General features: G+C 55.5%; 1 protein-coding gene across 3 annotated transcripts in view; it reads left to right on the forward strand.

The window, feature by feature from the left end:
- Positions 1–27,844, forward strand: part of WDFY4 (WDFY family member 4) — a 256,614-nt gene that overhangs the window by 217,557 nt on the left and 11,213 nt on the right. For 2 of the 3 annotated variants that reach the window (XM_059662081.1, XM_059662080.1), the window contains exons 48-57: positions 3,283–3,325; positions 4,420–4,539; positions 6,283–6,400; positions 7,192–7,301; positions 16,215–16,368; positions 16,557–16,648; positions 21,544–21,756; positions 24,090–24,234; positions 25,965–26,149; positions 26,367–26,525. In XM_059662081.1, the coding sequence (XP_059518064.1) occupies positions 3,283–3,325; positions 4,420–4,539; positions 6,283–6,400; positions 7,192–7,301; positions 16,215–16,368; positions 16,557–16,648; positions 21,544–21,756; positions 24,090–24,234; positions 25,965–26,149; positions 26,367–26,525 (1,339 nt within the window). The remainder of the gene's footprint in view (positions 1–3,282; positions 3,326–4,419; positions 4,540–6,282; positions 6,401–7,191; positions 7,302–16,214; positions 16,369–16,556; positions 16,649–21,543; positions 21,757–24,089; positions 24,235–25,964; positions 26,150–26,366; positions 26,526–27,844) is intronic. The other variant, XM_059662082.1, reaches the window with a different exon arrangement.

Below are 27,844 nucleotides of genomic sequence, written 5' to 3' on the forward strand. Positions count from 1 at the left end.
GACTGTCAATACTTGTACGACATTGTTTGTGGCACAGGTGTGCAATAATAATTTGGCAATTTTCTAATGCTCGCTTAACTCCGAATGTAGACAAATCACTAGTTTGTCAGGTGACTCTGGAACTAAGTGTTTTTGTTGTCACCCTGTTTGCTCTTATTTTCTTTTCCTCTTCAGAGGATGGAGCTCGACTCCGGAGCCAGGGCCTTTGCTCAAGGTTGGGTCTGGCAGGTGCCCTGCACAGGCTGTTTCGGGAGGTCACGGCACCTGCTCTGTGCCCGGCCTTGGGTGGCTCCAGCCCGCCTTGGCCAACTTCCCTGGCCTGCACGTCACCCCCTCACCCCACGCTTCCATGTTCTCTTCGGCATGGATATTAGGCAAAAAGAGTTTGCAGTCTGTAGTGCTTTAGACAGCTGTTGCTGTTGTTGCATTGTCTAGAACTCTGTGTAAGATTCGTACATGTTAGAGAAGTGAAGTCAGGAAGTTGCCCCTGTGGAGGCGGGGACATCTCTGTTAGCAACAGCGTCTGTCTCTGTGGATTTCTATTGACCTACAGCCTGGATTTGAGAATGAGGCGAACCCACATTTGCTTCTCAGAGGAAGAAAGTAGAGGGAGTGTGTTTCTAGGACCGTCTCTTGGCTCCTCATGGAGAACTTGTTTATGCCACAGACTGCCCCTCGGCCTCTGTCAGCAAACGTCCCCTTCCCGGAGCCTCGCACAGGTGAACGTGGGCCAGGCGCCACAGACATGTGCCCCTCCTGGGGCGGAGTCCACCCCCTTCCAGACACCAGTTCCCGCTGGCCCAGATGAGTGGCCTCTTCTGTGGTTTCCGTCTTCTCGGTGAGCAGGACTCAGACCCGGGTTCTTTCGCCAGTGCCAGTGCGCTTTGCCGCTGCTGCCAGACTGGTGGGGGGGGGCGGGGCGGGGGGGGGGAGCTTTGGAAAGTCGAGAGCCATCTCAGGCACCAGTTCAGTCTAAAATGCGCACTATATTGATGAAACAACGCAGCGTATCAGCTGCTAAAGTGCTAATTACCAGATAGTTACAAAATTTGCATAGACCATTTCAAGAGTGATTGCCTTCAGATTAATGTGATTTTTTAAAAAAATTTTCTAAAACATAGAGCTCACCTTCAGTTAGGCGTCTTGTCACTGCTGGTAATGGCACCTTTTTTGATGGCAACAAAATGAGGACTCTTTATTGGTGCTCATAGCCGATGAAATGAGGAAGGGGATGGTGAAGCGCCTTTATCTCCTCACACATCCCACCAGATGGCAATGTCATAGAGAACAGGTAACATTCTAGAACCTTCTGAAAGGGCGATGACAGGGGCTGGCTCTCCTTTCTTGGGCCCTAGCAGGCCTATTGTGCTTCTCTATCCCACTCCCCTCTCTGGCTTCTAAGGCAATGCAGCAAGATGAGCAGTTGGTATTTGCCACCCCAGCTCCACGAGCTGGTAGCTCAGCTCCACATCCTCAGGAGGCTCAGCACAGGTCCTTTCCGAGGCGTGACCCTCTGTCTCCAGCCCGGCTCCGCCCTCATCGGAGCCTTCAGAGGGCCTGCCAGCCCAGCGGGATGGGGTAGGAGGCAGGCCCACAGACGGCAGGAGAACCCAACCTTCACGTGAGCCTCTGCAAACTAAAGAAAAACATTACCATGTTTTCTCTCTGTTGTTCGCCTCGACTAGATGGACCGAATAGATGATTTCTCAGTTGGGGAAGAGGTGAATCCTAGCCTGGGAGTTGCTTTCTGTGTACAGAGAACCTGTTAAGGAAAGAACAGCGTGAGGAGGGGCAGGGAGCCGGGACAGGGGGCTGACGGCTGTCTGCGATGGGAGCGGAGGTGCTGCCCCAGCTGGCGCACTGGGCCGTCAGGCCTTGCCTAGGCAGAGCCTGCAGGAACCTGGCCCAGCCTGCCAGGTGGGACGTAGAGTGCATGTGGGTGGGGTCTGTGGCGCCTGAACAGCACTGAGGCAGAGGACATGGCTGGAAAGAGGCACAATTGGGTTGGGTTTGGTGGAACATCTGAGCAAGGAGACAGAGGGGAAAGAAGCAGAAATGGAAAGGAGTCCAGGGAACCAGCCCATGGGGGTGGGGTGGGGGGGCTCTGCAAATCCCTGCTGAGCAGGAGGGCTTCGCATGGAGAAGGGTCCCTCCCACGCCCTCCACCGCCACCGCCGCTGCCACACTGGTCTAAGGTGGCGTTGCCGGGTTCAATTTGTATTCTTATTTGTATTTGTAGAAACATAAATCGATGCAGCCCTTTAAGAGGACAATTTGGCAATATGTGGAAAACCTGAAAATGCTCAGACTTTTAGCCAGTGTTTCCCCTGCCAGAAATTTACCTCACAGAGATGCCAAGTATCCGGAAAGGGGTGTCCGAAGGTGGTCAAGAAACATGAGTTGTGAGGACAAAACCCAGCACAGAGGCAGGCTAACCCCAGCTGGAGAAGGGACAGGCTCCTCAGGGTGTCAGCCCACGAGGCAGGTGGGGCCTGCACGGAGGAGACAACCCCATTTGTCACCCGTTTAAAAACCAGGCGAGCATACAGAAAACTCCCGGAGAGTGTTAACTGTGGATACCGCTTGAATGGAAGAGGCAGTTTGGAAACTCTTATTTTATATTCATATTTTATATTCTTTGCTTTTTTTTGTTAATCCTCACCTGGGGATTTTTTTCTATTGCTTTATCAGAGAGAGTGGAAGGGAGGGAGGGAAGGAGGGGGCAAGTGAGAGAGACACAGCGACTGGTTGCCTCCTGTACACTCCCCGTTCAGGGCTGGGAAGCAAACCCACAACCCTTGATAGGCATGTGCCCTTGATCGGGAATCGAAACCCCGACCCTTCAGTGCTCAGGCCAATGCTCTATCCATTGAGCACCCTGGCCAGGGCTATATTGTTCGCATTTAACTATATACATATAATGTATTCACATGTCAATACATTATATTCACAAGGGCAAAGAAGGTCGAGATGTGTCTGTGGGAAATCCTTGTGAAATGGGAGGCCCCTGAGCTCACTCTGCCCTTCGCTGGGGCTCTCCATGGGCCGCACTTAAGGCAGCAGCACCTTCTGGCATAAGGGCCACACAAGTGTGACAGAGGCTGCCAGGCCCTCACCCTGTAGGGCGGGTGGGCAAGAAGAGCTTGCTCTGGGCCAGGCAGTTTGAGGCTCTCCTGGGTGCCCTGGGCCCGTACAGCCCCAGCAGCCCCGCCTTCCTCCCCCACCCCCCGCCCCCCCGATGCCTGAGATGTTTGGTCACCAGCATTGTTTTCTGTCCCCCAGGAGGTACCCCGGCTCCGACAGGACCATGCTGCAGAGGTGGCAGGTACAGTGATCCCTCAGAGGACTCTGGGTTTGAGGAAACCCTTCGGGAATGCAAATCAGAAAATAGCTCAGGCCCCAGTGATGGAGAGAAAGCTGAATCAGGAGGGATCTTTCATATTTAATTTACCAAAATGCCCCAAATAATTTTCTGAAAATATCTCAGTGATTGAAGGAAATTCTGGAGCCTTGGAGTCGCAGCGAGGGAGTGCGTGTGTGAGCATGTACACGTGCCCTGTGTGCACACACACACTCTGTCCAGGAAGGTGTACACACATGTCAACGGACTTCACTCAGGAGGACACAGCACCCTCCTCTAGTCCTGGGAAGACACCCGTGGCTCCCAGCAGGGAGGTGCTGAGTTGAGCCCGGGGTTCTGGGTGAAAGGAAGGGACCCCAAAGGGCCCTGCCCAGGGTCACAGGTCACTGCTGGTCGCTGGGGAGCAGGCCAAGGCAAGGAGAGACCACGGCCTGCAGAGGCGGCCTGGGACTGGCCGGGTGGCGGCTCATATGCCAGGCGGCCATGGGAACTTTCCCCAAATGCAGTCCCTGTCTCCATCGGTGACTGTCTGTCTGAGGCCCTGAGGGTGAGAGTTACCTTAAAGGACAGGGAAGAGGGCGGCCATGGGAACTTTCCCCAAATGCAGTCCCTGTCTCCATCGGTGACTGTCTGTCTGAGGCCCTGAGGGTGAGAGTTACCTTAAGGGACAGGGAAGAGGGAATTCCTAAAGGCCCAGGGAGGGGTCCTGAGCCCACTGCTGAGGCCTTTCTCTGTGACCACAAAGTCCCCTCAGCTGTCTGAGTGCATGCGTCGCAGTCAGTTCTCCCACACACCTTTGTGTCTGAACCCACTCGGGAGAATCACACCCAAAGCTAACACATGTTTCCTCCTGGCCTCTGGTCTGCGGGCTGCACTGTCCATGGCTCTGCTTCCAGCTGCGATTGCTGCAGCTCCTGTGGGATATACGGCCCCGAGCTGACCGGCTGGAGCACAGGGCGCGGGAAGCCCGCGGGGCATCCGCCGATGCTCACCCGCAGCGAGCGGCTCCTCAGGGCTGAGAGCCAGACCAGGCCCAACCTCTCTGTCTCTTCCGGCAGAAAAGGGACATCAGCAATTTCGAGTACCTCATGCACCTCAACACGCTGGCCGGGAGGACCCACAACGACTACATGCAGTACCCCGTGTTCCCCTGGGTGCTGGCTGACTACACCTCACAGGTACGTGTTCGCAGGGGCACTGCAGGGTCCGGAGGCCCTGGACAATCGAGGCTCCTAAGTCCGTGCACAGAGCCTCCACTGCAAGGTTCAGCCCACCTGGGCCCCAGGTTCCTCAGTGCGGCCCCTCGCCCTGGATGAGGCCTCTGAGTCCAGCTGCCTGGGCTCCTGTCCAGCCCCCTGTGGGAAGCTGACCTACCTGTGAGCTGATGGACAAGGCCAGGACAAGGCTAACAGGCCCAGTGGGCGTCCTGGCTTAGGCCCTCCTGGAAGGATGATGCTCATCTGAAATAATGCCATGGGCCACAGTGCCCTTCAGGTGTGGCCACGGGCCTGTCCCTGCACTCCGCCTGTGTGTGTGGGGGGGGGGGGGGCGGGGGGGGGAGGAGGAGAGCAAGAGAGAAGCATGAGCCATTCCACCATGGCCCAGCTTCAGTAGGAGGTGGTGGTGTGCACTGCACCCAGCATCTGGACTGACAGGTGGCGACAGGGGAGGCGCAGGGAGAGACCCGGTGGTGCCCTTCATGGCGCCCATTCCTGGCCCTCAGCAGGCAGGGGAGGGGGAGGAGCCGGCGTGGAGCAGTGCCCCTGCCGCCTGCTGGCCCTCAGGAGGCGCGTGTGGAAGGGGCAGGAGGTGTCTGGGTCCTGCTTGGCTGCGTGATGTCTGGCCCTCAGGATTTGGGAGCGGAGGGCTCTGTTTTTGAAACCTCCCATCCCCACTTAAGACATTCAGTGCAGAACAACTTTCCTCACCAGCCAAATGTTGCTTCTTCTTGCCCTAATGATCACCTGAGCTGAGGTATTTCAAACATGAATCTTGCAAATTGCACCTTCATCTCACATTTTACAAAGTGCTGGTTTACCAGCCCCTTTGTGTAGCCCCAAATTGTGATTCTTTACTGCATTTAAAAACGGAGAGATTTCTCCCCCAAATCTGGATCTCTTAAGTATCTTTTGGAGAATCAGGAGATGTGGCCGCTGAGTGAGGGCGTCCACTTGTGGCACTTGGGGTCTCGGGAGAGCCTCTTCCCTCTGGCCAGCCTGGCTCTGCAGGTGTGAGGTGGCACAGGCCCTGCCTCCCCTGGGGGAATGGCTAGTGACAAGGAGTTGGGGCATAAACACCTCCATACAGACGTGCAAGCCCGGGAGGCACACGGCTCTTCTGCTGACACAGAGCATCTCTGCTAAAAGGAACCATTGAGGACACTGGCCTGCACCCTCTCAGGCCACCGCTGTGTGTTCCCAAGGGCAGGGGAGGGGCGTGTCCTCCACAGAGATGAGGCTGTCCCTCCGCTTTTCTCCCCAAACAGACGACTTCTCACTTCCTACTTGAAGCAAACTGTTCCGAGGGCCGTGCCCAGTGCCTCATAGACAACAGGGTTTCTTTGGAAAGTTTCTTCTTAAGAACTGGCGGTGATGTTCCGATTTGGGTCAATTGAGAACAGATTCAGTGTGAAGGCAATCTTCCCTCCTCTCCTTTTCCATCTCCCTCCTTCCCCTCCTCTCATTCATTCTCCATCTCCCTCCCTCCCCTCCTCTCCTCTTCCATCTCCCTCCTCTTAAGCCTGTGGATCACTGGCTCCAGTGCCGTAAACCCTCGCTCCCCGGCTAATCACCGGAGGGGTCAGACCAAACGACACTCAACCAGTGAAGAGAACCATAAAACTACAGAGCGTGTCTCCTGAAGTCTCGCTGGGCACGCAAGGGTCTCGGGGAGTTAACTCCAGCTGCACATCTGCCTTTCAGACATTGAACTTGACAAACCCCAAGACGTTTCGGGACCTTTCAAAGCCCATGGGCGCTCAGACGAAGGAAAGAAGGCTGAAGTTCATCCAGAGGTTTAAAGAAGTGGAGAAGACGGAAGGTGGGTAGATGCCAGCTCATTGTTCTCTGCAATGCGCTTCATTGAAAGGACCATGGGTACCAGCCTTCGAATAATTATGCTTGAATAGAGAACTCTTTAATCCCCTGGTCTAACCTTGGCTGTGAGCAAGAATCACCCGGAGAGCTTTTAAAGCTACCGAGTCCGGCCCCATCTCTAGAAATCCTGCGTTAGGAAGTCAGGGGGACAGCCAGGCCGAGAAGCAGTGTGCTCAGAGCTCACACGCCTGCGTCGTGCGTCGTGCGCTGTGCGCCGTGCGCCATGCCCCGGGGCAGGAAGACAGGAGGACCTTCTGCTCAGCTTCCCCTCCGGCCCAGGCCAGGCTGCACGCATACAAACAGCGTCCATCTCCAACAGGACCCTGACCCACAGGGAGCTCGAGCTACTCCTTCGAGATCATCACCTTGCATGTCAGAGCCCAGACGCGGTTCGCCCACTGGGCACCTGTGCAGTCCTGCCGCTCCTCTGCCCTGTGCCCTTATTGCCCTGATGTTTTCCTTATGTCTATTCACTCACTGAGTGTGTGCATTTTTGAAGGAATTTTCCTGTCTTGCTTTGACGGGGGTGGTGCGGCTGAGGGGCTTGAATGGGCTTTTCACCAGGGGCGGCCGTTGGCCAAACTGTGAGGGCACCTGTGCGCAGAGCCTTGGCACCACGGCCTGCAGGTTCCCTCGGGCAGGACTCATGCTCGCTGATCGTTCCTGAGCGCCACGTGGTCCGTCTGCGCCTGCCCAGCACGGGCGGGAACACCACGGGCCTGTCCTCTCTTGCAGGAGACATGACCGTCCAGTGCCACTACTGTACTCACTACTCCTCGGCCATCATCGTTGCCTCCTACCTGGTCCGGATGCCACCCTTTACCCAGGCCTTCTGCTCTCTGCAGGTGAGCTCCCACCCCGACACACACACACACACACACACACACACACACACACGGCCATGTCTCACAAACTCCACTCGGAGCTGGGCTTGGGTGAGGCGGGGACCCACCTTGACTGGCTTAAATAGCCTGTTCTGGTGGAAGCAGGTGCTCTTTATCAGTTACACTTGCACATCTGCCCAACAGTCTGGCAAGAAGATTATAAAATATAAAAAAATGAGAGATATTTGGGGGGAGAACTTAACATAAACAGGTTTTGGTAGAAAAGGAAGAGCAGGAAGCTTAAGGACTTCCTTGAAGGTAGGTGGTCAAAGATTATAAAAATTAACACAAAGAAGAAAGAATGACATCAGAATGCTTAAAGCTATGCTGAGTACAAGCCGAGAGGCTTAAAAGGACAAACAAAATATTTGAATACTGAAATGAGCAGCTAAATCAGAGAAAGACACTAATCAACTGCTCACCCATAAAGCAGCAGACCTACAGGCCAGCTCAGGGCTGCCGGATTTTGTAAATAAACCACAGGGCGCTCGGGTAAATTTGAATTTCAGAGAAACAGTGATTTATACTAACACCTGCTGTTTATCTGAAGTGCAAGGGTAGCGTGGCCTCCCGCGATTCACCTGGCCGCCTGGTGGAGCTGGAGGTGGGCAGGTCTGACTGGTGGGCAGGAGGCCTTCCGAGCACAGAGATGGCTTTTTCCCTCTTCCCCTCTGCCCTCATCCCTGGGATCCTGCTTCCCAGGCGACCCAGGGCCACAGGCTGAGGGGAGAGCCATCGGGTTGCCCGCTGCAGCCAGGAGGCTTGCCAACTCCCCTGAAATCCAGCGCACACCCCAGTGCAGGCGCTGACCTGCCAGGCCTTGCAGGGTCCCCTGGAGAGGAAGGCGGACCGCAATGGGCGACAGACCGGGAACACGCGAGCGGACTTGTTCTGACCGCATAGCTTCCCCCAGGGCGGAGCACGGTTGTCCCAGGATGTGTGTGTTTGGTCTACCTCCCCAGCAAGGTCACTCTTGTGGTCACTCGTCTGAGCAAGTCAAGGTCAGCACTAAGCCAGCTCCTGGGTTCTGGGCAGGACGGTCAGGCAAGGTCAGGGTGAGCCTCCTGAGATGCGCTCCTTGCACAGCCCTCTCCCCTGTGCACAGTGGGCTCAGCTGACGCTGCACGCCTTCTCCCTGGAGATTCACTCAAAGAGCGGCGCGTCCCCACCCTTCCTCAGGGCCCGGCATGTTAAGTAAGTTCGGTTGGAGCACAGTGGGTCCTGGAGCTGTGCCCGTGCCAGAAACCCCACCCTGTGCCTATCAATCCAGCATAAATGACGAGCGCTGTTGATGGGGTGACGCAGTCTGTACGGCTTTCCATGCGGGGTGCTCTGGGCCTCAGGGTGTCCTCGGCCTGCAGTCTAGTGCACAAAGACCCTGGCCTGTCACTCAGGGTCTGTCACCGAAGAGGCGGCAGAGGGAACTAGAAAGGGCGGCCACGGGCGGTTTGCACTTGCCCTGCCGCTCGGAAGATGCAAATCTTCTCCCGGGACTTCACCTCAGGACACGGGCGTGGTTATGCACCAGCTCTGTGCTTTCAGTGCCACCACTGCAGCCATTGCTCAAGCCTTGTCCCCCTTGTGAAGTCTGAGTGACTCCGGTTGTCTGCATTCAAATCGCCTGCTGAGGCGTGTGGCCTGCTGAGGCGTGTGGCCTGCTGTGGCGTGCGGCTCTCTGCTGTGCTTCTGCGTGGCCCTCAGCTCCTGCTAACTGGCTCTCCCCGTGGCTCATGACTCGCCCAAGCCCTCGGAACCAGCGGGAAAGCCAGCCGCCCTTGCTTTTCCCTAGAGCAGTGATGGCGAACCTATGACACACGTGTCAGAGGTGACACACAAACTCATTTTTTTGGTTGATTTTTCTTTGTTAAATGGCATTTAAATATATAAAATAAATATCAAAAATATATAAGTCTTTGTTTTACTATGGTTGCAAATATTTAAAAAAATTTCTATGTGTGACACGGCACCAGAGTTAAGTTAGGGTTTTTCAAAATGCTGACACGCCGAGCTCAAAAGGTTCGCCATCACTGCCCTAGAGTGAAAGATGAGGTTTACTCTCCAGGGAAGGGGTGCCCAGGCTCCGTCTGGGCACATGCCTGGCTCTCCTTTGAGAGTCCTGGGACTGCACAGACCTCCTTAGCAAGGTCTGGCAGCTCCCTGAACTCGGGCTCTTCCCGTGTCCCGCCTGCCTCCTGGGGGCAGGCCCGTTTCTTGTCAAGAGACCTTGTCTCAGTCTGTGTGCTGCTAGGAGGACCCCGGTGTTCTCCATAGCAGCCCCGGGGGCCGGGGAGGGGAGGGAGGGAGCGTGCAGACCCAGGCGCTGAGGGCTCCCTCGTGCCTCTGGGGAGCGGGCAGCGAGAGTCCTGGTTGCAGAGCCAGCGTCCCTGCAAGTGGCGCCCCGGACAGCGCCTGCGTTTCTGCTTTCCCACGCCCTAAGCAGCCTCTGCCTCTTGTCTATGGCCCTGAAGGAGCCTTCAGTGTGCACAGCTGTGTGCTCTGTGGCGCCCCCGTGTGGCTGGTGCACTGAGCCTGCCCGCTGGCACCAGCCCAGAGGCGTGGCTGGCAGGTGGGCCGTCATACGCAGCCCTTAAGGCGCATTCTGATTCCCAGGGTCGCTGTGCTCTATCCCTGTCATGCTTAGATCTCATTATGGGCAGGCCTTAGAATCGATGCCTACCTCTATCACTGCCGTGAGTGTTTTTCTGCCCCAAACCAGTTATTCCAGTGACAGACTTACAGCCTGAGACCTCAGTTATGTGCAGTGCGGCCCAAGCAGGTGACCCTGCAGGCGTGTGACCCAGGCACCACGCAGCTGCTCTGATACCCCATTGCTGCAGGAGCGAGACTGCAGGGCTGAGGGCTGAGGGCTGAGGGCTGAGGGCTGAGGGCTGAGGGCCGGCCTGCAGGAAGCTGCAATTCTCAGACCCTCACCTACCGGAAGAGCCAGTGTCTGAGCACCCGGGTGGGGGGTGGGGGGGAGCACGCCGCTGCTGGGCCACAGCCCAGGGCCCTGTTTCTGCCCCAGTAAGAACCTCGCAGACCCGCGCTCAGACTCAGCCTGGGCAGGCCAGCGAGCAGCCGGTGCCCCAGTGAGGGCACAGTGGTGCGGCTGCTGCGTTTAATCAGAAGCTGAAATAAAGTGCTGTGTTAATTAAGTCACAGCCGGTGTGAAGTCAGCTGCTACCAGCGGTGGGGAAGGGCTTTTGGAACCACCTGAGGGGAGACGGCTGGTTTTCCTGTAAGACATATGCTCGCTGCAGGCAGAGCTGAGAGCCACGGCGCATGGCCGCCCCGGCTGTCACCGGTGAGCCTCTGGGCCCGCGGGGTCTGGGCAGAGATGTGCGGAAAATGAAGGCATAATTCTTACTATTCTGACTCAGGGAGGGCTGTTAGGAAAGGCAGAAGTCATAGAGTCATGCAGGCCGGGGACAGAGTCCTGGCTCTAGAACTTTCTAATTGGAACAGTGCCGAGGAATCGAGCCTCGTTTCTCCCGGCTCCGTAGTCATGAGGGCGAGGCCCGGCCTGGGGACCATCTGGCGACCCCAGTGCTCCCCGCAGGCCCTCTCCTCCCACAGGGGAGGCAGCAGGCCTTTCCAGGGCCTTTGAGGGTTTTGCTTGTTGAGTAAAAGGCCATGCCCCACAGGTGGGAAAGCTAATGGCTCCTCTGGAGTCAGCCCATCCTTAGTCAAGAGCAAGGCTGAGAGCTGAACTGGTCCGTAGGCCTCCCAAGTCTGCCGGGGGAGCCACAGCTCAGAGCTCAGGGGGCAGCGTGGCCGGTTTTCTGAGAAGCCCACAGAAAGCTGAGCCGTGTCTCAGCTGCGAAACCGCGGGTGCAGGAGCGCGTTCCATCCCGGCCCGACCCTCCCTCTTCCCCACACTCCACCTGCCACTGCAACAGCCTCCACACCCCTCCTCCTCTTGGAGCCTCTGGTCACCTCCCCGTGACACTGAGGTTGTCCCACACCCAGGATCGCTTCCCAGGGTCCCTACTCGGTCACAGGACAGGGACTCGGAGCTGGGCTCATTCCTCACCCCTTCCTGTGGGCCTGGCACAGCACGAGGTACATCACGCACATGGGCATACACACTTTACACTCACCACACACTGACACACACCCACACACACACTCACATTCTCACTCACACACACTCACATTCTCACTCGCCCACACTCACCCACACTTACAGCCACCACAGTCATCCAGGTGTGCAGAGGAGGCTATGGGAGGTTAAAGGGATTAAGAAACTCACTCCAGTTCACACTGCGAGTGGATGCTAAGATTCCCACCCAAGTTGTCTGGGTTCCAAAGCTAAGGTGCTTCCACCCACACTGCCTCTGATGGCAGAGGACAGCGGCGTTAGCTCAGCTGCTGGGCCCACAGGCCCTGTGGTGAGCGTTCACAAGGACCTGTCAAGAGACGGTGTCGGCCTGCGCTACAGCCGGTGCCGGTACATAGGTGTGGGGTGGTTGGTTTTGGGCAGTGCCCCCTGGAAGGGAGCATGGCCTCCCAGCACATGTTATCACAGTATCTGCGAGTGTCCGTGAGCGCGTGCAGGTACTGAGATTGCTGGGCCTGTGGGTTAAGAATGGATTGTGTTTGTGGTAAGTTTCCTGCCCACATTGGACTGGGGTTTGGGAATGCCGCGATCGGAGGCTTGGTGTGACGGTGCACACTGATGCCTCAGCCAGAGCAGTTTATTAGAGAGGGCGCCTTCGAGGTGTTTCCTTCGCAAGTAACAGACCTTCCTTAGGGATGTCCCTCTGATTTTAACTGTCAACATTCAGCAGCAGACTGTCAGTCACATCGTCCATCACTGTGCTGTTAATTTTGATTCATCTAAAAATTAGCGTGTAGCGTGTGAGCGTGTGGGTGAGTGAGAATGTGAGTGTGGGTGAGTGTAGGAAAATCTAGTGCCTCTTAAAGTGTTTTGATTGAGGAAGGATACCTAGGGTCACATTCTTTTTTAAGTTGAATTTATTGGGGTGACATTGGTTAATAAAATGACATAGGTTTCAGGTGTACAGTTCTACATACATCATCTGCATAGTGTACTGTGTGCTCACCACCCCAAGTCAGGTCTCCGTCCATCACCATTTCCCCCCTTTCCCCTCTCCTACCTTCCCCACCCCCTTTCCCTCTGGTAATCACCATGCTGTTGTCTGTGTCTTAGAGTTTCTTTTTTTGGCTTAATCCTTTCACTTTTTTCACTCATCCTCCCAACCCCCCTTCCCTCTGACAGCTGTGAGTCTGTTCTCTGTATCCATGAGTCTGTTTCTATTTGTTTGTTAGTTTATTTTGTTCATTGGATTCCACATGTAAGTGAAATCATGTAATATCTGTCCTTTCTCTGATTGACTTATTTCTCTTAGCATAATGCTCTACAGGTCCATTTATGTTGTCACAAAGGATAAGATTTCCTTTTTTACAGCTGCATAGTATTCCATTGTGCAAATGTACCACAGCTTTTTCATCCACGCATCTACTGATGGGCACTTGGGCTGCTTCCAAATCTTGGCTATTGTAAATAACACTGCAAGGAACATAGGGGTGCATACATTCTTTGGAATCAGTGTTTTAGTGTTTTTCAGATAAATTCGCAGAAGTAGAATTGCTGGGTCATAGGGCAGTTCCATTTTTAATTTTTTGAGGAAGCTTCATACTATTTTCCACGGTGGCTGCTCCAGTCTGCATTCCCACCGGCAGTGCAGAAGTTTCCCTTTCCTCCACATCCTCATCAGCAACAGCCGTTCTGCCAGGTGGGAGGTAATAGTTGGCTGTGGTCTTCATTTGCATTTCTCTGATGAGTAGTGATGTTGACTGTCTTTTCATATGTCTATTAGCTATCAGTCTATCCTCTTTGGAGAAGTGTTTATTCAGGTCCTTTGCCCATTTTTTTAATTGGATTTCTTTTTGGTGTTGAGTTGTCTGAGTACTTTATAAATGTTGGATGTCAATGCCTTATCAGATGTATCTTTGGTGAATATGTTCTCCCATTCAGTGGGTTGTCTTTTCATTTTGTTGATGGTTTCCTTTGCTGTGCAACAGCTTTTAAGTTGCATGTAGTCCCATTGGTTTATTTTTTTTTCTTCTGCTTCCCTGGCACAAGGAGATATGTGAGAAAAAAATAATGCTATAAGAAATGTCTGAGATTTCCCTGTCTGTTTCCTTATAGGATTTTTATGGATTCTAATCTACTAGTTAAGTCTTTAATCCACTTTGAGTTTATTCTTATATATGGTATAAGAAGGTGGCCTACTTCTGAGCCCTTAAATATTCAAAATATCTTTCTGGAGTCTTTACGTATGAGCAATATCATAGCCGGGCACACATCCAACCCAAAGCCCATGACCTCTGCCTCAGAACCCCCAGCCTCAGCCCCTCGCCTTCTGATTCAGTGTCACCTGGGAAAGTCCGCTGCGAAGAGCAGGCTGCTCCTTCGTTGCAGGCAATGATCTTGCTGTTCCTTTATGTTCTGTGAGGACACACAGGCTCCATTGCTCCCGATGACCAAGTGCATCTACAGAACAGCGTTGGGAGCAGATCCTGGATCAGCAGTTCTCTCTCATCACTTCGCTTCCATCACATCTCTAGACTGAGTTTTGTTGTTCTATGTTATTTCGCTTGGGACTTTCCTCATGAAAAGGCACTTTTAAACCTTAATTGGGCCCCTGTGCCTCATTCTTTCTCTCCCCTTTATCCTTCTACCTTCTCTTCCTTTTTTCCTCCTTCCTTTCCTGAGGCAAGACCCCTGGGCCTCCTGCTGGCAGCCTCGGGCTTGTCAGCCGCAGACCGCCACGCCGCACGGCAGCCCCTTCTCCGGGGCGCTGGCTGGCGCGGCTCTTGTATTGCAGGAGTGAGAAAGCCCATTAATTTTGAAACAAATGTATGCAAATACATTTATTAATATAGGAAATAGGAAAATCAGTTATTGCTTCCTTTATAAATAATACAGGCTTAAGTTTTAAAGATATTACTTTTGCTAAAATGCATTAGACAGCTGTGAAAAAATAACATTTTTCTTTGTGGTAATATCTTTAACCAGATTTGTAGCACTAACAGTATTTCCTATGTATATATTATTTTTATTTAATACAGGTAATCTTTTTATTACCAAATCCTATTGCTTCTCGGGAGGTTACCATCAGCTCTCATAAAGGCTGCGCCAGGAGAGCGGGCGGGGAGGGGCCTCCGTCTCCCGCGCCGAGGGCTGGGGCTGCAGATCCAACACACAAATACTCTGTGATGCCTTTCAGGGAGCCGCTTGAGGGGCAGCCTATTTAAAAACACTCTCCCCGCTTTTGTTTCCATTTCTATTTGACTCAAGCGGTGGACGCAGCCTCTAGTTCCACCCGAGAGCACAGTGACCTTGGACGAAGGCCCATCTGTAAGCGTCCCGCATCCCGTGTCCTGCTTGGTCGGAGCAGCGGGGGCAGCGGGGTCTCTCGGTGTCCCTGCCCCTGTGCAGAGTGACCCGCGAATCTCACGTGATCCTCACACCTGACTTGGAAAGTTGACTAGCAGCCCGATGTCCAGGTTGGCACCTCGGGAGTGTGTGCCAGGCCCCGGGTTCCCAGTGAACCCAACCAGACAGAGCTGGGCCTTTGACCCCATGCGGCCACCCACTGCTGTGTCAGGACCGGCTGAGCCTGCTTTCTGGTCCGCAAGTGAAAGTGCTGCTTCTCTCGGGTGCCAGTGCCTGCTGCAGTGTTTTGGAGCTGCGTGCAGTGCCCGACGCTGGCTGACGGGCCGAGACAAGGCCTGCCTCCTCGACCCTCATCCACGTGCAGCTGCCCCATTTCACTTAGGTATACGGGGGGGGGGGGGGGGGGATCAGGTTACAGTTGTTCATATGAAAAATAATACAATCATTGATAAGTAAAAATACAGGAATAAACTGTTCCGCATACTCACTACTGTAAACCTCCTTTGCCCGCCCTGTATGCTGCCAGGAAACCTCAGGCCGCTGGAAAGCGAGGCAGTGGGGGGCGGGGAGGAACAAGGGGGGCCAACTATGTGGTTCTGCCCCCTTGTTCCTGGAGCCCCTCTGCCCGCAGCGCCTCCATTCCTCCAACGGGGACCTCTGCCGCCTCTGAGCCCCAAGGCCATGTGATGAATGAGAAGAACAGGGAATCGAAAAACTGCCCTAAGCTTTACCTGGTCCAGTAGAAGCTGCCAAGCTCAGGCGTGCCTGCAGCCACCTGTGGAAGCGGTCCCTGAAGCAAGGCGGCCTTGGCTGGGCTGCAGTCCTCTTCTCATACACCAGTGGCCATCCCTTAAAGGCCGCTGTGCATCCAGCCTCCACCCAGACCTGCTCCCCCTCTCAGCTGCTATGTTCCATGTTGCCATGCTAGGCCGATGGCCTGAACTGACCTGCTTCCCCCCCGTTTCTTGTCCTGTAGTTAGCACGCGGCCGTCTTCTCCGTCCCTGGGCGTGTGGACTCTCCAGGGGTCCACTTCTCCACAAAACCAACCCTAACCCCACGTAGCCTGTCTGAGCCGCGTTCCATCCTGCAGTTGGTTCTTTGGACCCTGTCCTTGTGCCCGATTCAGAGCTGGCCCTCAGCAAAGGCGGGGAGCGGTCAGACACATGGCCGTGGCCTCCTCTCTGGTCTGCCCCTTTATTCCAGTTGTCATTCAGGCCTCCTCTGTGGAAGCTCCCAGCGCAACCAGAGAACGTGGAGGGAATAGGTGCGTGAGGAGCCATCGCATGCATCGCGGACTAGGCCTGAGCGTGCGTGGGGGAATGAGTGACGAGTTCCAGTGGCAGGCCCACGTCTCAGCCACAGATGGACAGATGGAGACCCACACGGTGGTGCCGCACGGCCGGGTTCTCACCGTGGGCAGCTCTTCATGACGCTCTTTTCCTCGCAGGGCGGGAGCTTCGATGTGGCAGACAGAATGTTCCACAGCGTGAAGGGCGCGTGGGAGTCGGCCTCCAGAGAGAACATGAGTGACGTGCGGGAGCTGACCCCGGAGTTCTTCTTCCTGCCCGAGTTCCTCACCAACTGCAACGCCGTGGAGTTCGGTGAGCGGAGGCCTGGGAGGCGGCGGCTCTTCCCCACAGCTCAGGGCTGTCACCATCTTTGCTGAGCAGCACAGCCCACAGCCCCATCTGCGTGGATCAGCGTCCTGGACAGCACAGTGTTACGCCCTGACTCCTAGTCCAGTTTGCACTCCCATTTACCGAAGCCCTGCTGTGTCTCACCCCCTCAGGCTGCATGCAGGACGGGACGGCACTGGGGGACGTGCAGCTCCCTCCCTGGGCAGATGGGGACCCTGGAAAATTCATCAGCCTGCACAGACAGGTGAGTTGAGCAGGGTCATGCCACAGTCCCAGAACCCTGTATGAAGACCTCAGCACCCCCTCGGTCTCCAGGGAGACTTCCTGGGTCCTTGGGGGGCTCTCCATGAGTGCTTCTGAGGCCCTTTTGTCCGGGGAGCTCCTGCCCCGTTGGCCAGAAGATGCTTGGGTCTGAGCGCTTCGGAGAGCTCCAGGCGGCTTTGTCCTTGTGCTGTTTTCCTCGGGGGTCACCAGGGAAGCAAGTTCAGATTCCTGGATGCCTTGGAGGGCAAGTCAGTGTCTTCAGCAGTCCTGCAGGAAGGGCCACAGCCTGGGCCAAACTTCCTAGGATAACTCAGAGAGGGGAGGCCCCAGAGGCCCCCACTGGCCAGAGGACTCACCAGGCCTGGGAGGACTTGGCTTTTTACCCAGAGAGGCTGATGGGGGAAGGGCAGAGGCCATTTATGCTGGGTTAGCGTCAACACATGAAGAAATGTTCAACATCAGTCATCGGGGAAGCATACGTGAAACCTGCAATGGGATGCCCACACACTCACAAGAATGGCTAAAAGGTAAAACACAGATAAAACCAGGAGTAGGCAAGAGCGTGGAGCAACCAGAATCCATCCTGCGTTGCTGACAGGAAAAGCGAAGTAGTGCAGCCAGCTTGAAGAACACCGTGGCCAATTCTTAGAAAGGCGAGGTGCATTTGCTACAGCAGTTCTCCTTGTGACTCTTTGCCCAAGAGAAGTGAAAATGTGTCCACAGGAAGTATGTACATGAGACTTCATCCCTTTTACCCACACTAGTGAGAAACCGAACCACACTAGTGTTTAGTGTTTATCAACTGGTAGAGGATCAACAAGCAGTAAACCTGGAGGGTGGTTCCCTGAAGGCCCCTTGGAGCCTGCCTAGGGTGGCAGCCTTTTCTTCAGTGGCGCTTGTCAAAAACAATCAGAAACAATGAACACTGTGGCTGAAAGGCAGTAGATACTAACCAGCAAACAATATTGTGGCTAACTACAAAGCTTAAATGGGGAATGAGCTGTTTCTAGGAGGCCTTGAGAGAGTTAGAAATATCCCTGGGAACCTAGAAGGACACACATTGCAGGGCTGTTTTCATGCACAAGGTTGTGCTCCTGCTCAAGAAAGACCCACAATGGCCCTAGCTCTCACTTCCGGCTGACATCCAGGCTCAGTGCACGTGAAGGGAAAGGCAGAGCTTGTCATTGTCTGGCTGAACACTGACCAGATCGGGCGCGTTCAGGGTGGTATGGCCGTAGACTGCCTGAACATTGAGACCACTCCCTAACACTCAGAGAGAACCCCTTGCCTAGCTGGTTCGGCTCAGTGGATAGAGCGTTGGCCATGGACCAAAGAGTCCCGGGTTTGATTCGCTCAAGGGCATGTACCTCACTTGCAGGCTAAATCCCTTGCCCCAGGTTGGGCACCTGCAGGAGGCAACCAATAGCTGTGCCAGTCTCACATTGATATTTCTCTCTGTGTGTCATGTGTCTCTCTCCCTTCCTTCCACTCTCTCTAAAAATCAGTGGGAAAATATCCCCTGTAAGGATTAACGAGAGAGAGAGATAGCACCTTGGCAGATTGCGACTGACTGGTTTAGAATATTTAAAGAAATCTTCATCCACTTATTAGCTGACATTAAGTTAACAGAGCAGAGCCTTCAGTGGCCACACACAACAATCATACAGACGTCATAGAACTGGTTCAGAAAGGTCACTAAACAAACAACCCAACAACAGCATCAACTACAACAAGTCCCAGGAGAGGGGAGAGTGATTTCCAGAATCACCACACATATTATTTAAAGACTCAATGTTCTGCAAGGCATGCCAAGTGAAAGGAAGTATGGGCCACACAAAGGTGGGGGTGAAGCAGTCAACAGAACTACACTGAAGCAAGTCCAAACTTACTAGACAAAGACATTACATCAGCTATTGCAAATATGTTCCAAGAACTAAATAAAACCATGTCTAAAGAATTAAGGGGCAGTATGATAAATACATCTCACCCATAGAGAATATCAATGAAGAGATAAAAGTGTAGAAAGGAGGCAAATAGAAATTGTGAAGTTGAAAATGAACTAAAATGAAAAATTCAGTAGAGGAAATTAATAGCAGGTTTGAGCAGACATAAGAATCAGCAAACTTTAATTATAAATCAATTAAAAATATCAAGTCTAAGAAAAAAGAAAGAAAAATTAATGAAGAAAAATAAACAGAGCCTAGAGTCCTGTATAATGCCATCAAGTATATTAATGTACACATAGGGAACTACCAACAGGAAAGGAGAGAGAGGGGTAGAAAGAATATTTGAAATAATAATGTCCAAAAATATCCCAAATTTATGCAATGCGTTAATTTATATATCCAAGACACTCAAGAAACTCCATGAAGGATAAAGTCAAAGATATCCACACTCAGACACAACATAAACTGCCCATGATAAAGTCAAGGGAACCCAGGCTGGAGATGGAGCAGGTTCAAGTTACACTCACCTCCTCCCAGGGCCACATGGGAACTGCAATCCTATATAAGAAAGAGGGAATATGCAAACTGACCGTCACTCCACCACAAAGATGGCTGTGCCCACAGGAGAGACGGGGTTTCCGTAACACAAGATGGCTGCACCCACAGTTGAGGCCAATTTCCCATAATGAACCTTAATGAGCAATCAGCAGGGACCTGAGGCTGCTCCCCATCCAACACCCCCTCCCTGTGGGGCTTGACAGGGGACCTCAGGCCACTCCCCCTGCCCTGGTGCCAGGCCAGGGACCTCAGGCCATGCCCCTTGCCCGGTGGGGCTTGACGGGGGACCTCAGGACGCGCCCCCTGCCCCAGCACCAGGTCAGGGGACCTGAAGCCGCACCCCCACCCAGCAGGGCTTGACAGGGAAACTCAAGGTGCGATCCCCACCCAGTAGGGCTTGATGGGGGACCTCAAACCATGCCCCCCGCACCGGCACCAGGCCAGGGGACCTCAGACCACGCCCCAAGCCTGTCAGGGCTTGACAGGGGACCTTAGGCCATGCCCCCCATCTGGTGGGGCTTGACAGTACCTCATGGTGCACCCACTGGCCCGGGATGGAGGACCTCAGGCCATGTCCCCCCGCCCCGGTGCTAGGCCAGGGGACCTCAAGCTATGCCCTCCACCTGGTAGGGCTTGGTGGGGGAATCTCAGGCCACATCCCCCACCTGGCGGGGCTTGACGGGGGACCTCAAGGTGTGCCCCCTGCCCTGGCCTGGGCTGGGGGACCTCAGGCTGTGCCCCCCACCTGGCGCCGGGCCAGGGGACCTGAGGCTGCGACCCCGCTCAGCGGGGCTTAACAAGTGTGGAACTGGCCAGGTCTGGATCTAGCCCAATGGAGGTGGGGCCAGCTGGGTCTTTTCGAGGCACACACGGGTGGGCGGGGACTTGACTCAAGGTCCCGTGATGCGCCCCAGACTCTGACAGGAGGGAGATTTTTATATACATTTTACTAATTTTCTTTCATCTCTGACACTTCTATTATAGAGAAATGGCAAATAGCAATATTAAAATATTTCCTCTAATTAACCTCCCTTTAATGTGAATGAATTTCGTGCACCAGGCCACTAGTAAAATTTTAAAGGAATCAACCTGAATAGCCAACTAAAGACCAACTGACTAGAAGACTTACCAGTTGGTAAAAGACACATCCTCGCCTTGCTGGTACTTAACTACTTCCTACAATTATCCTCCCAGCCCCCCAACACCCTCCCCACCCCAGTGCAGACAGTCCCTATGCTAATCCTGTCTGCTTCCTGTCAGGTGTCACCCTGGTGGCAGGCAAATGTGCTGAGAGCGGTGAAGTGTCCGTCCCAGGTGGAGACAGTAAGCATAGAGACAGGCTCGGTGGCCGAGTCTGGAACACCTGTCCTCCTGCCTGGGGACAGAGAGAGAGCCTGCAAATGGACAGAATGTGCCTCAAGGCCTCGCATTCGCCCTGTGGGTGCAAGGGTGAGCTGCTCTTGCTGCTGCTCGCCCTGGGCTGCACGGAGCACCCCCATCGGGAGAGCTCACGCTCCTGGGGGCTGCGCTGCACCGCAGAGGCAGATTCTGGCCTTTCCTTCCAGGAATGACTTGGGAAGGCCCAGACCAGTCAGTAATCCTAGAACTTGAGTGAAGTGGGATCTGCTCAGCGAGGCAGGATATCCCTGTGGAGTTCTGAGGTCTCAGGGATGGGGGCTGGGACAGTAGTTTCAAAAACCACATATGAGCCTGCCCAGAAATGGAGTGGTCATTCCTGCCAGCGAAAGGGGGTGCTCATGGGCAGACAACACACGTAAACCCCAAGCCGTGCCCGGGACCTGGTGGGTGATCATGGCAGCCGATACCACGTGGAGATCCCTGTGCACCAGGCAGGGGGGCACACACCCACTGAGAAGGCACGATCACCGTCCCCGTTTTACAGACGAGGAAACCGGGGACAGAGGTGTTGGGGAGCGTGAGCGGCAGTGCTGGCTCCTGTCCTCCTTGAGTGTGTCCTCCGCCCTGCAGGGCCTGGCCCCAGCCTCCCAGCGCTCCGTCAGTCAGCGCACCCTTCCTCCTGGGTCAGATCGCAGCGGGCCTCTTCCGTTTGGCGCTCGTTCTCAGGCCAGCTCCACACGGAGGCTCTGGTCCTCAGGGCTGCTTTCCGGAGTAGATGAGTAGGTGGTGGGAACAGCCAGCTCTTTACAGCAGCTGGAGGCAGGAGTCGGGTGGTTCGTGGGTGGCCCGCACGTCTGCCCACTGAGAACTCGTCAAGTCCAGGGAGGCATCCCCCACTTCCTGTGAGAGCCAGCATCCTGCACCCCGAACCTGCGCCGTCCTGGTCTGTGCAGTGAGCACATGAGCCTCTGGGAGGCCTGCGTTTCTCATGCTCTTTGGGCTTTGCTCCCAGGCTTTGGAAAGTGACTTCGTCAGTGCCAACCTCCACCATTGGATAGACCTCATTTTCGGGTACAAGCAGCAGGGGTCGGCCGCAGTGGAGGCGGTGAACGCCTTCCACCCCTACTTCTATGGAGACAAAGTGGACCTCGGCAGCATTGGGGACCCCCTGATCAGGAACACCATCCTGGGGTTTGTCAGCAACTTTGGGCAGGTGCCCAAGCAGGTACGGCATGCCATGTCCTTTGTCTTCCTTTGTCCAATAAGTGTGCCCAGCGCTGGGGGGGAGAGAGGGCGTTTTCTCCTGGGATGGGAGCGACGAGAGGACAAGAGGACCAAACAGGCAGGTGGTCTCCGATCACCCTCCTGTGCCTTCAGTGTCAAGGCTGGCCCTCAGTGGCATGGACGATGAAGGTGATGACAGTGTTAATGCTAATGTGAAGGCTACATTCAGCTCCGGTGCATCTGAGGGGACCATGATAGACCCACAGAACTTAATTCTTTATGTGCACCTGTCCCTAGAGCGGTTGTGAAGATCCAATGAGTGAAGGCGTCAAGGGCTCAGACCCCTGAGATATGGTTAGCACTCAGCGGTGTTACTCATTACTGTGGTGGCCTCACGGAATGCTTCCATAAGCTCTGTGTAAAGAGTCATTCTTCCACAGATGTGGACACGGAGGCTCAGAGGCTAAATAAGTTGCCTACAATGGCACCATGAGCAGGTGACAGAGGGAGCGCTCTGGCCTCACCTGGCTGCTCCAGAACCCAGGTCGCATGGCCCCTGTGAGAGGCAGCTCAGCCCGCCCCAGACCCTGGTGGGGCTGCAAGGTCTCACGTGGGCCTGTGCCCCGCTGGCCCCACCCCTCAGGACAGTCCCGGGCAGTGTGGGCTGTGCATCAGGTAGGCACCCGACGAATGGCGTGCGGGAGAGTGAAATAGTTGTTTACGTGATGCTAGCTCTCTGGGTTTCCGCTTCAGTTCAGTGTGGAGAAATCTCACCCCTGAGCACTGCCACCTGGGCTCAGCCTGGCCCCCAGCTATGGCCCGCCCAGGCAGTCAGAGGTCACCCTGAGGACGGAATGCACAAGACCGCCAATTCCAGGACCATCCTGGGAGCGCCTGCCTCTCAGGAGAGCTGAACAGGCTCCTCTCAGTTAATGCAAAACAAATGAACTCTCTCCTACCTGGTCATGGGGACAGGCTTGTGTTTGCTTGACTCCCGGTGGGGCGTGTGGAAGGCCCAAGGGGGCCTTGGACAGCGGGACGGCTGGCGCACCCAAATGCGGTTCTCAGGGAAGGCTTGCGGGAAGGAGAGCCTCTCAGGAGAGAAGCTTGTGTAGCCTGATTTTATTTCTTTCATTTAAAAATTAGAATAATACAGATAAAGCAATGAAATAATTCAAAATAGCAGTCACCCCCACCTGTGTTCTGTGTTATATACTCATAGGCCTTGATCATAAGGAAAAGTGTGTTCACGTTAGTGATCGTGGAGTGCACACACTTTCAGATTCTGAGTTTACTTAATGGCATTTCATAGAGCGTGTACAAATATTTCTAAGTAATTAGCGGAATTAGGATTCCTCACGCGGTCTCCCCTGAAGACTGCGCACTGTCCCACCCAGCAGGGCGCCTGCTGACGCGTGCCAGGGCCATGTTGGTGGCTCTGCTGGGCAAGGAGGAGTTCCATAGTCAATGCTCACATCAAATCACCTCTGGTTTCTGCCTCTGCACCACCCACCCAGCCCTACGAGGTAGCTCAGCACCTGAGGGAGGACTTAGCGGAGCTGGGGCCAACGCTGCTCCGAGGCCCAGCGGCCCACTGAGCCCCACCTGTGCCCGGGCGCCCCTCTGAGGCCAGCCCCTACCTCGGCCCTGGCATCCTGGCACTGGGCATCCTGGCACCCAGCAGGAACTCGGGCACGGAGGGCCCGGTGGCGGGCTGGCGCTGGCCTCGGCCGCACCCCATCCCAGTGAGGATTCTGCAGGCAGCGAGCCTTTGCCCTTCCTGCTTTGCCTGCTTATGCCAGAAGGTTAGCATTGGGGACAATTGGACAATAGAAATCCAAGGAAAAGAAATAAGAAAGTCCACTAGTGGGGTCTGCCTGTGCTCTTTGAAATACTCAAACTCCTGATGCCAGGAAGGTGTGCTGCCCAGAGTGTCAGGGGAGGGAACCCACGGGAATTGTTCCAGCAGATGGGGGGGGGGGGGTCTGGAGGGGAAAGGGACCCTCTGGCCCTGGGTAGAGAGGCAGCTCCAGGGCAGGACGCCCAGTGAGCTCATCCTTGTCCCAGGCAGCCTGGGGAGCAGACAGCCCGCAGCCAGTGGCGCTGTGCCCGCCAGTCCTGCACTGTGGCCTTGAGAGGAACCACTGCTCGGACCGCAAGCCCCTCGTCTTAGCATCCCAGGGTTCAGGCAGGTGCTTCTGTTTATGCTGATGATGCCCCTGAGCGCAGGGCCGGGCCGGGCCAGGTGCACGGAGCACAGGCGCTGCTGCTACTTGACGTGGCCAGCTTTTCCTCTGGCATCGGCCCTAACGTTCTGTCCCCATGTCTCTCCAGCTCTTCACCAAACCCCACCCGGCCCGGACGGCGGCAGGAAAGCCCTCACCTGGAAAGGATGTCACACCTTCGAGCCTGCCGGGCCACCCACAGCCCTTTCCCTGCAGCCTGCAGTCCCTGCGGCCCTCCCAGGTCACCGTCAAAGGTGAGCACGGGCCCTGCTTGCTTTGGTTCTGGTTCCACAGTTGTCCCTTCAGGACCAGCTCCTCTGGGGCTCAGGGCACAGACGGGGGCTCCGTCTGACTGAGTCTGGGGTCAAAGCAGGAACCTGGGGAGGTGTCTGCTCGGAGAGGAACTCTGTCCAAGATGAGCTCCATCAGACCTGTCTGTCCATGTGTGTGTCTATCTGAGACACCCCCCCACTCATGTACACACACACTCCCCTCTACTCTTTAATGTACACACACACACCGCTCTCTCTCTTTCTTGTACACACACACACACTTCTCTCTTTCATGTATACACACACCCCTCTCTTTCATGTAGACACACACCCATCTCTCCCTTTCATGTACACACACATGTACACACACACACTCCCTTCTTTCTCTTTCATGTGCACACACACACAACCCCCTCTCTCTTTCATGTATACACACACACACCCTCTGTCTTCCTTTCACACACACACAGCCTCCTCGCTTTCAGAGCTGAGTGGGGAGGCCCCAGGTTTCCCAAGAGAGGGTCGCAGCCTCCTGGCCTGGTACCTGCAGTCATCGCTACTCCTGGCACCAGGTGGGCCTGCAGCCCATTAACAGGAGGACGTGCAGGGCCTGATGGCCTGGGTGTGGGTTCCAGCCCGTCACTTCCTAGAGAAGCTGTGTGTGAAGTGTGATGTCTGTGCCCCTCGGGACATGCACTGACCTGGGAAATACCACCGCATGGAACATTCTGATCCTGGGGAGTGCGTGTGTGTGTGTGTGTGTGTGTGTGTACATGAAAGAGAGAGGGGGGTATGTGTGTGTACATGAAAGAGAGAGGGGGTGTGTGTACATGAAAGAGAGGGGTGTGTGTATACATGAAAGAGAGAAGGGTGTGTGTGTGTGTGTATACATGATAGAGAAAGGGGTGTGTGTGTGTGTACATGAAAGAGAAGGTGTGCGTGTACATGAAAGAGAGAGAGGGGTGTGTGTGTGTGTGTGTGTGTGTGTGTGTGTGTGTGTGTTTATATTGTAGTTTTTCCATTTAAAGTCCCAGAACAGTTTGCTTGCACACCCAGCCCTGCTAGATCTGGTGCCTGGGAAGGTAGGTAGGACAGAACCCCAAGGCTCCTATGGGCTTTGTGCCATCTGCCCCACAGCCATGGCCCCTCCTCCCCTCCCATCATCCCTGAAGAGACACTGACAACCTACAGGGCCACCCACAGCCCTTTTCCTGCATGGCCACACACTGAACTCATTGGCTTAGTCAGGGCGGAACTGGCCAGGGGACACCCTCGGGCCAGGGAACAGCCTCGGGCCAGGGGATAGCCTCGAGCCAGGGGACAGCCTCAGGCCCAGGGGACACCCTCAGGGCCAGGGAACAGCCTCAGGGTCAGGGGGCACCCTCAGGGCCAGGGGACAGCCTCAGGCCCAGTGGACACCCTCAGGGCCAGGGGACAGCCTCAGGCCCAGGGGACACCCTCTGGCCCAGAGGACACCCTTTGGGCCAGGGGGCACCCTCAGGCCAGGGAACAGCCTCAGGACCTGGGGACACCTCAGGCCAGAGTCTAGGTGGCCCCTGGAGTGAGGCTAGGACAGAGGTGCCTTAGCCAGTGGCTCCTGCCAGGGCATGTGCTGTGCTGAGTCCAGTTGCCTGCCCTGGCTTCTTTGGGGTCCCAGCTAAAGGGGTGTGGTCCTTTAATGTGTACGCTCCTCCATACTGACTGGGGGGCAGATATGTACCTTTTCTCTCTAGGCTCAGAGTCCCCCAAAGGCGCCATCGGCCACATCGTCCCCACCGAGAAGAGCGTCCTGGCCGTGGAGAGGGGCAAGCTGCTGCTGCCGCCCGCCTGGAGCAGGACCTTCTGCTGGGGCGCCGACGACCTCAGCTGCTGCCTGGGCAGCTATGGCTCCGACAAGGTGAGGGCCAGGCTGGCGGCCTATCGATGGGACAGAGGTGTCTGGTGGGCGAGCCGAACGCAGGCAAGTCCCAGTGCCCCTGTTCCCCACGTGGCTGTGCCCAAGCAGGAGCGAGAGGGGTCACGTGACTGTGCCAGGGCCCTCGTGGGCTGAGCCACTGACCACCTTCCGAGGAGTGAAGCTCTCGAGTGAGTGCGAGTTATGCTGTCTCCCTCAGGTCCTGATGACGTTCGAGAACCTGGCTGCCTGGGGCCGCTGTCTGTGCGCCGTGTGTCCATCCCCCACGACAATCATCACCTCTGGGGACAGCTCCGTGGTCTGCGTGTGGGAGCTCAGTATGGCCAAAGGCCGCCCCAGCGGCCTGCACCTCAAGCAGGTACCATACCTCAGGCAGGAGTGGGGGCCTGGGCAGGTGTAGTCCCTAGGGCAGGTGCGGTGCCTAGGGCAGGTGTAGTCCCTAGGGCAGGTGTAGTCCCTAGGGCAGGTGTAGTCCCTAGGGCAGGTGTAGTCCCTAGGGAAGGTGTGGTGCCTAGGGAAGGTGTAGTCCCTAGGGCAGGTGTAGTCCCTAGGGCAGGTGTAGTCCCTAGGGCAGGTGTAGTCCCTAGGGCAGGTGTAGTCCCTAGGGAAGGTGTGGTGCCTAGGGAAGGTGTAGTCCCTAGGGCAGGTGTAGTCCCTAGGGCAGGTGTAGTCCCTAGGGCAGGTGTGGTGCCTAGGGCAGGTGTAGTCCCTAGGGAAGGTGTGGTGCCTAGGGAAGGTGTAGTCCCTAGGGCAGGTGTAGTCCCTAGGGCAGGTGTGGTGCCTAGGGAAGGTGTAGTCCCTAGGGCAGGTGTAGTCCCTAGGGCAGGTGTAGTCCCTAGGGCAGGTGTAGTCCCTAGGGCAGGTGTAGTCCCTAGGGAAGGTGTGGTGCCTAGGGAAGGTGTAGTCCCTAGGGCAGGTGTAGTCCCTAGGGCAGGTGTAGTCCCTAGGGCAGGTGTGGTGCCTAGGGCAGGTGTAGTCCCTAGGGAAGGTGTGGTGCCTAGGGAAGGTGTAGTCCCTAGGGCAGGTGTAGTCCCTAGGGCAGGTGTGGTGCCTAGGGAAGGTGTAGTCCCTAGGGCAGGTGTAGTCCCTAGGGCAGGTGTAGTCCCTAGGGCAGGTGTAGTCCCTAGGGCAGGTGTGGTGCCTAGGGAAGGTGTAGTCCCTAGGGCAGGTGTAGTCCCTAGGGCAGGTGTAGTCCCTAGGGCAGGTGTGGTGCCTAGGGCAGGTGTAGTCCCTAGGGAAGGTGTGGTGCCTAGGGAAGGTGTAGTCCCTAGGGCAGGTGTAGTCCCTAGGGCAGGTGTGGTGCCTAGGGAAGGTGTAGTCCCTAGGGCAGGTGTAGTCCCTAGGGCAGGTGTAGTCCCTAGGGCAGGTGTAGTCCCTAGGGCAGGTGTGGTGCCTAGGGAAGGTGTAGTCCCTAGGGCAGGTGTAGTCCCTAGGGCAGGTGTAGTCCCTAGGGCAGGTGTGGTGCCTAGGGCAGGTGTAGTCCCTAGGGCAGGTGTAGTCCCTAAGGTAGGTGTAGTCCCTAGGGTAGGTGTAATCCCTAGGGAAGGTGTAGTCCCTAGGGCAGGTGTAGTCCCTAGGGCAGGTGTAGTCCTAGGGTAGGTGTAATCCCTAGGGAAGGTGTGGTGCCTAGGGTAGGTGTAGTCCCTAGGGCAGGGGTGCCCTGGGCAGGTACAGGCC

The sequence above is a fragment of the Myotis daubentonii genome, chromosome 13 (genome assembly GCF_963259705.1).
Source record: "Myotis daubentonii chromosome 13, mMyoDau2.1, whole genome shotgun sequence".
Lineage (NCBI taxonomy): Eukaryota > Metazoa > Chordata > Mammalia > Chiroptera > Vespertilionidae > Myotis > Myotis daubentonii.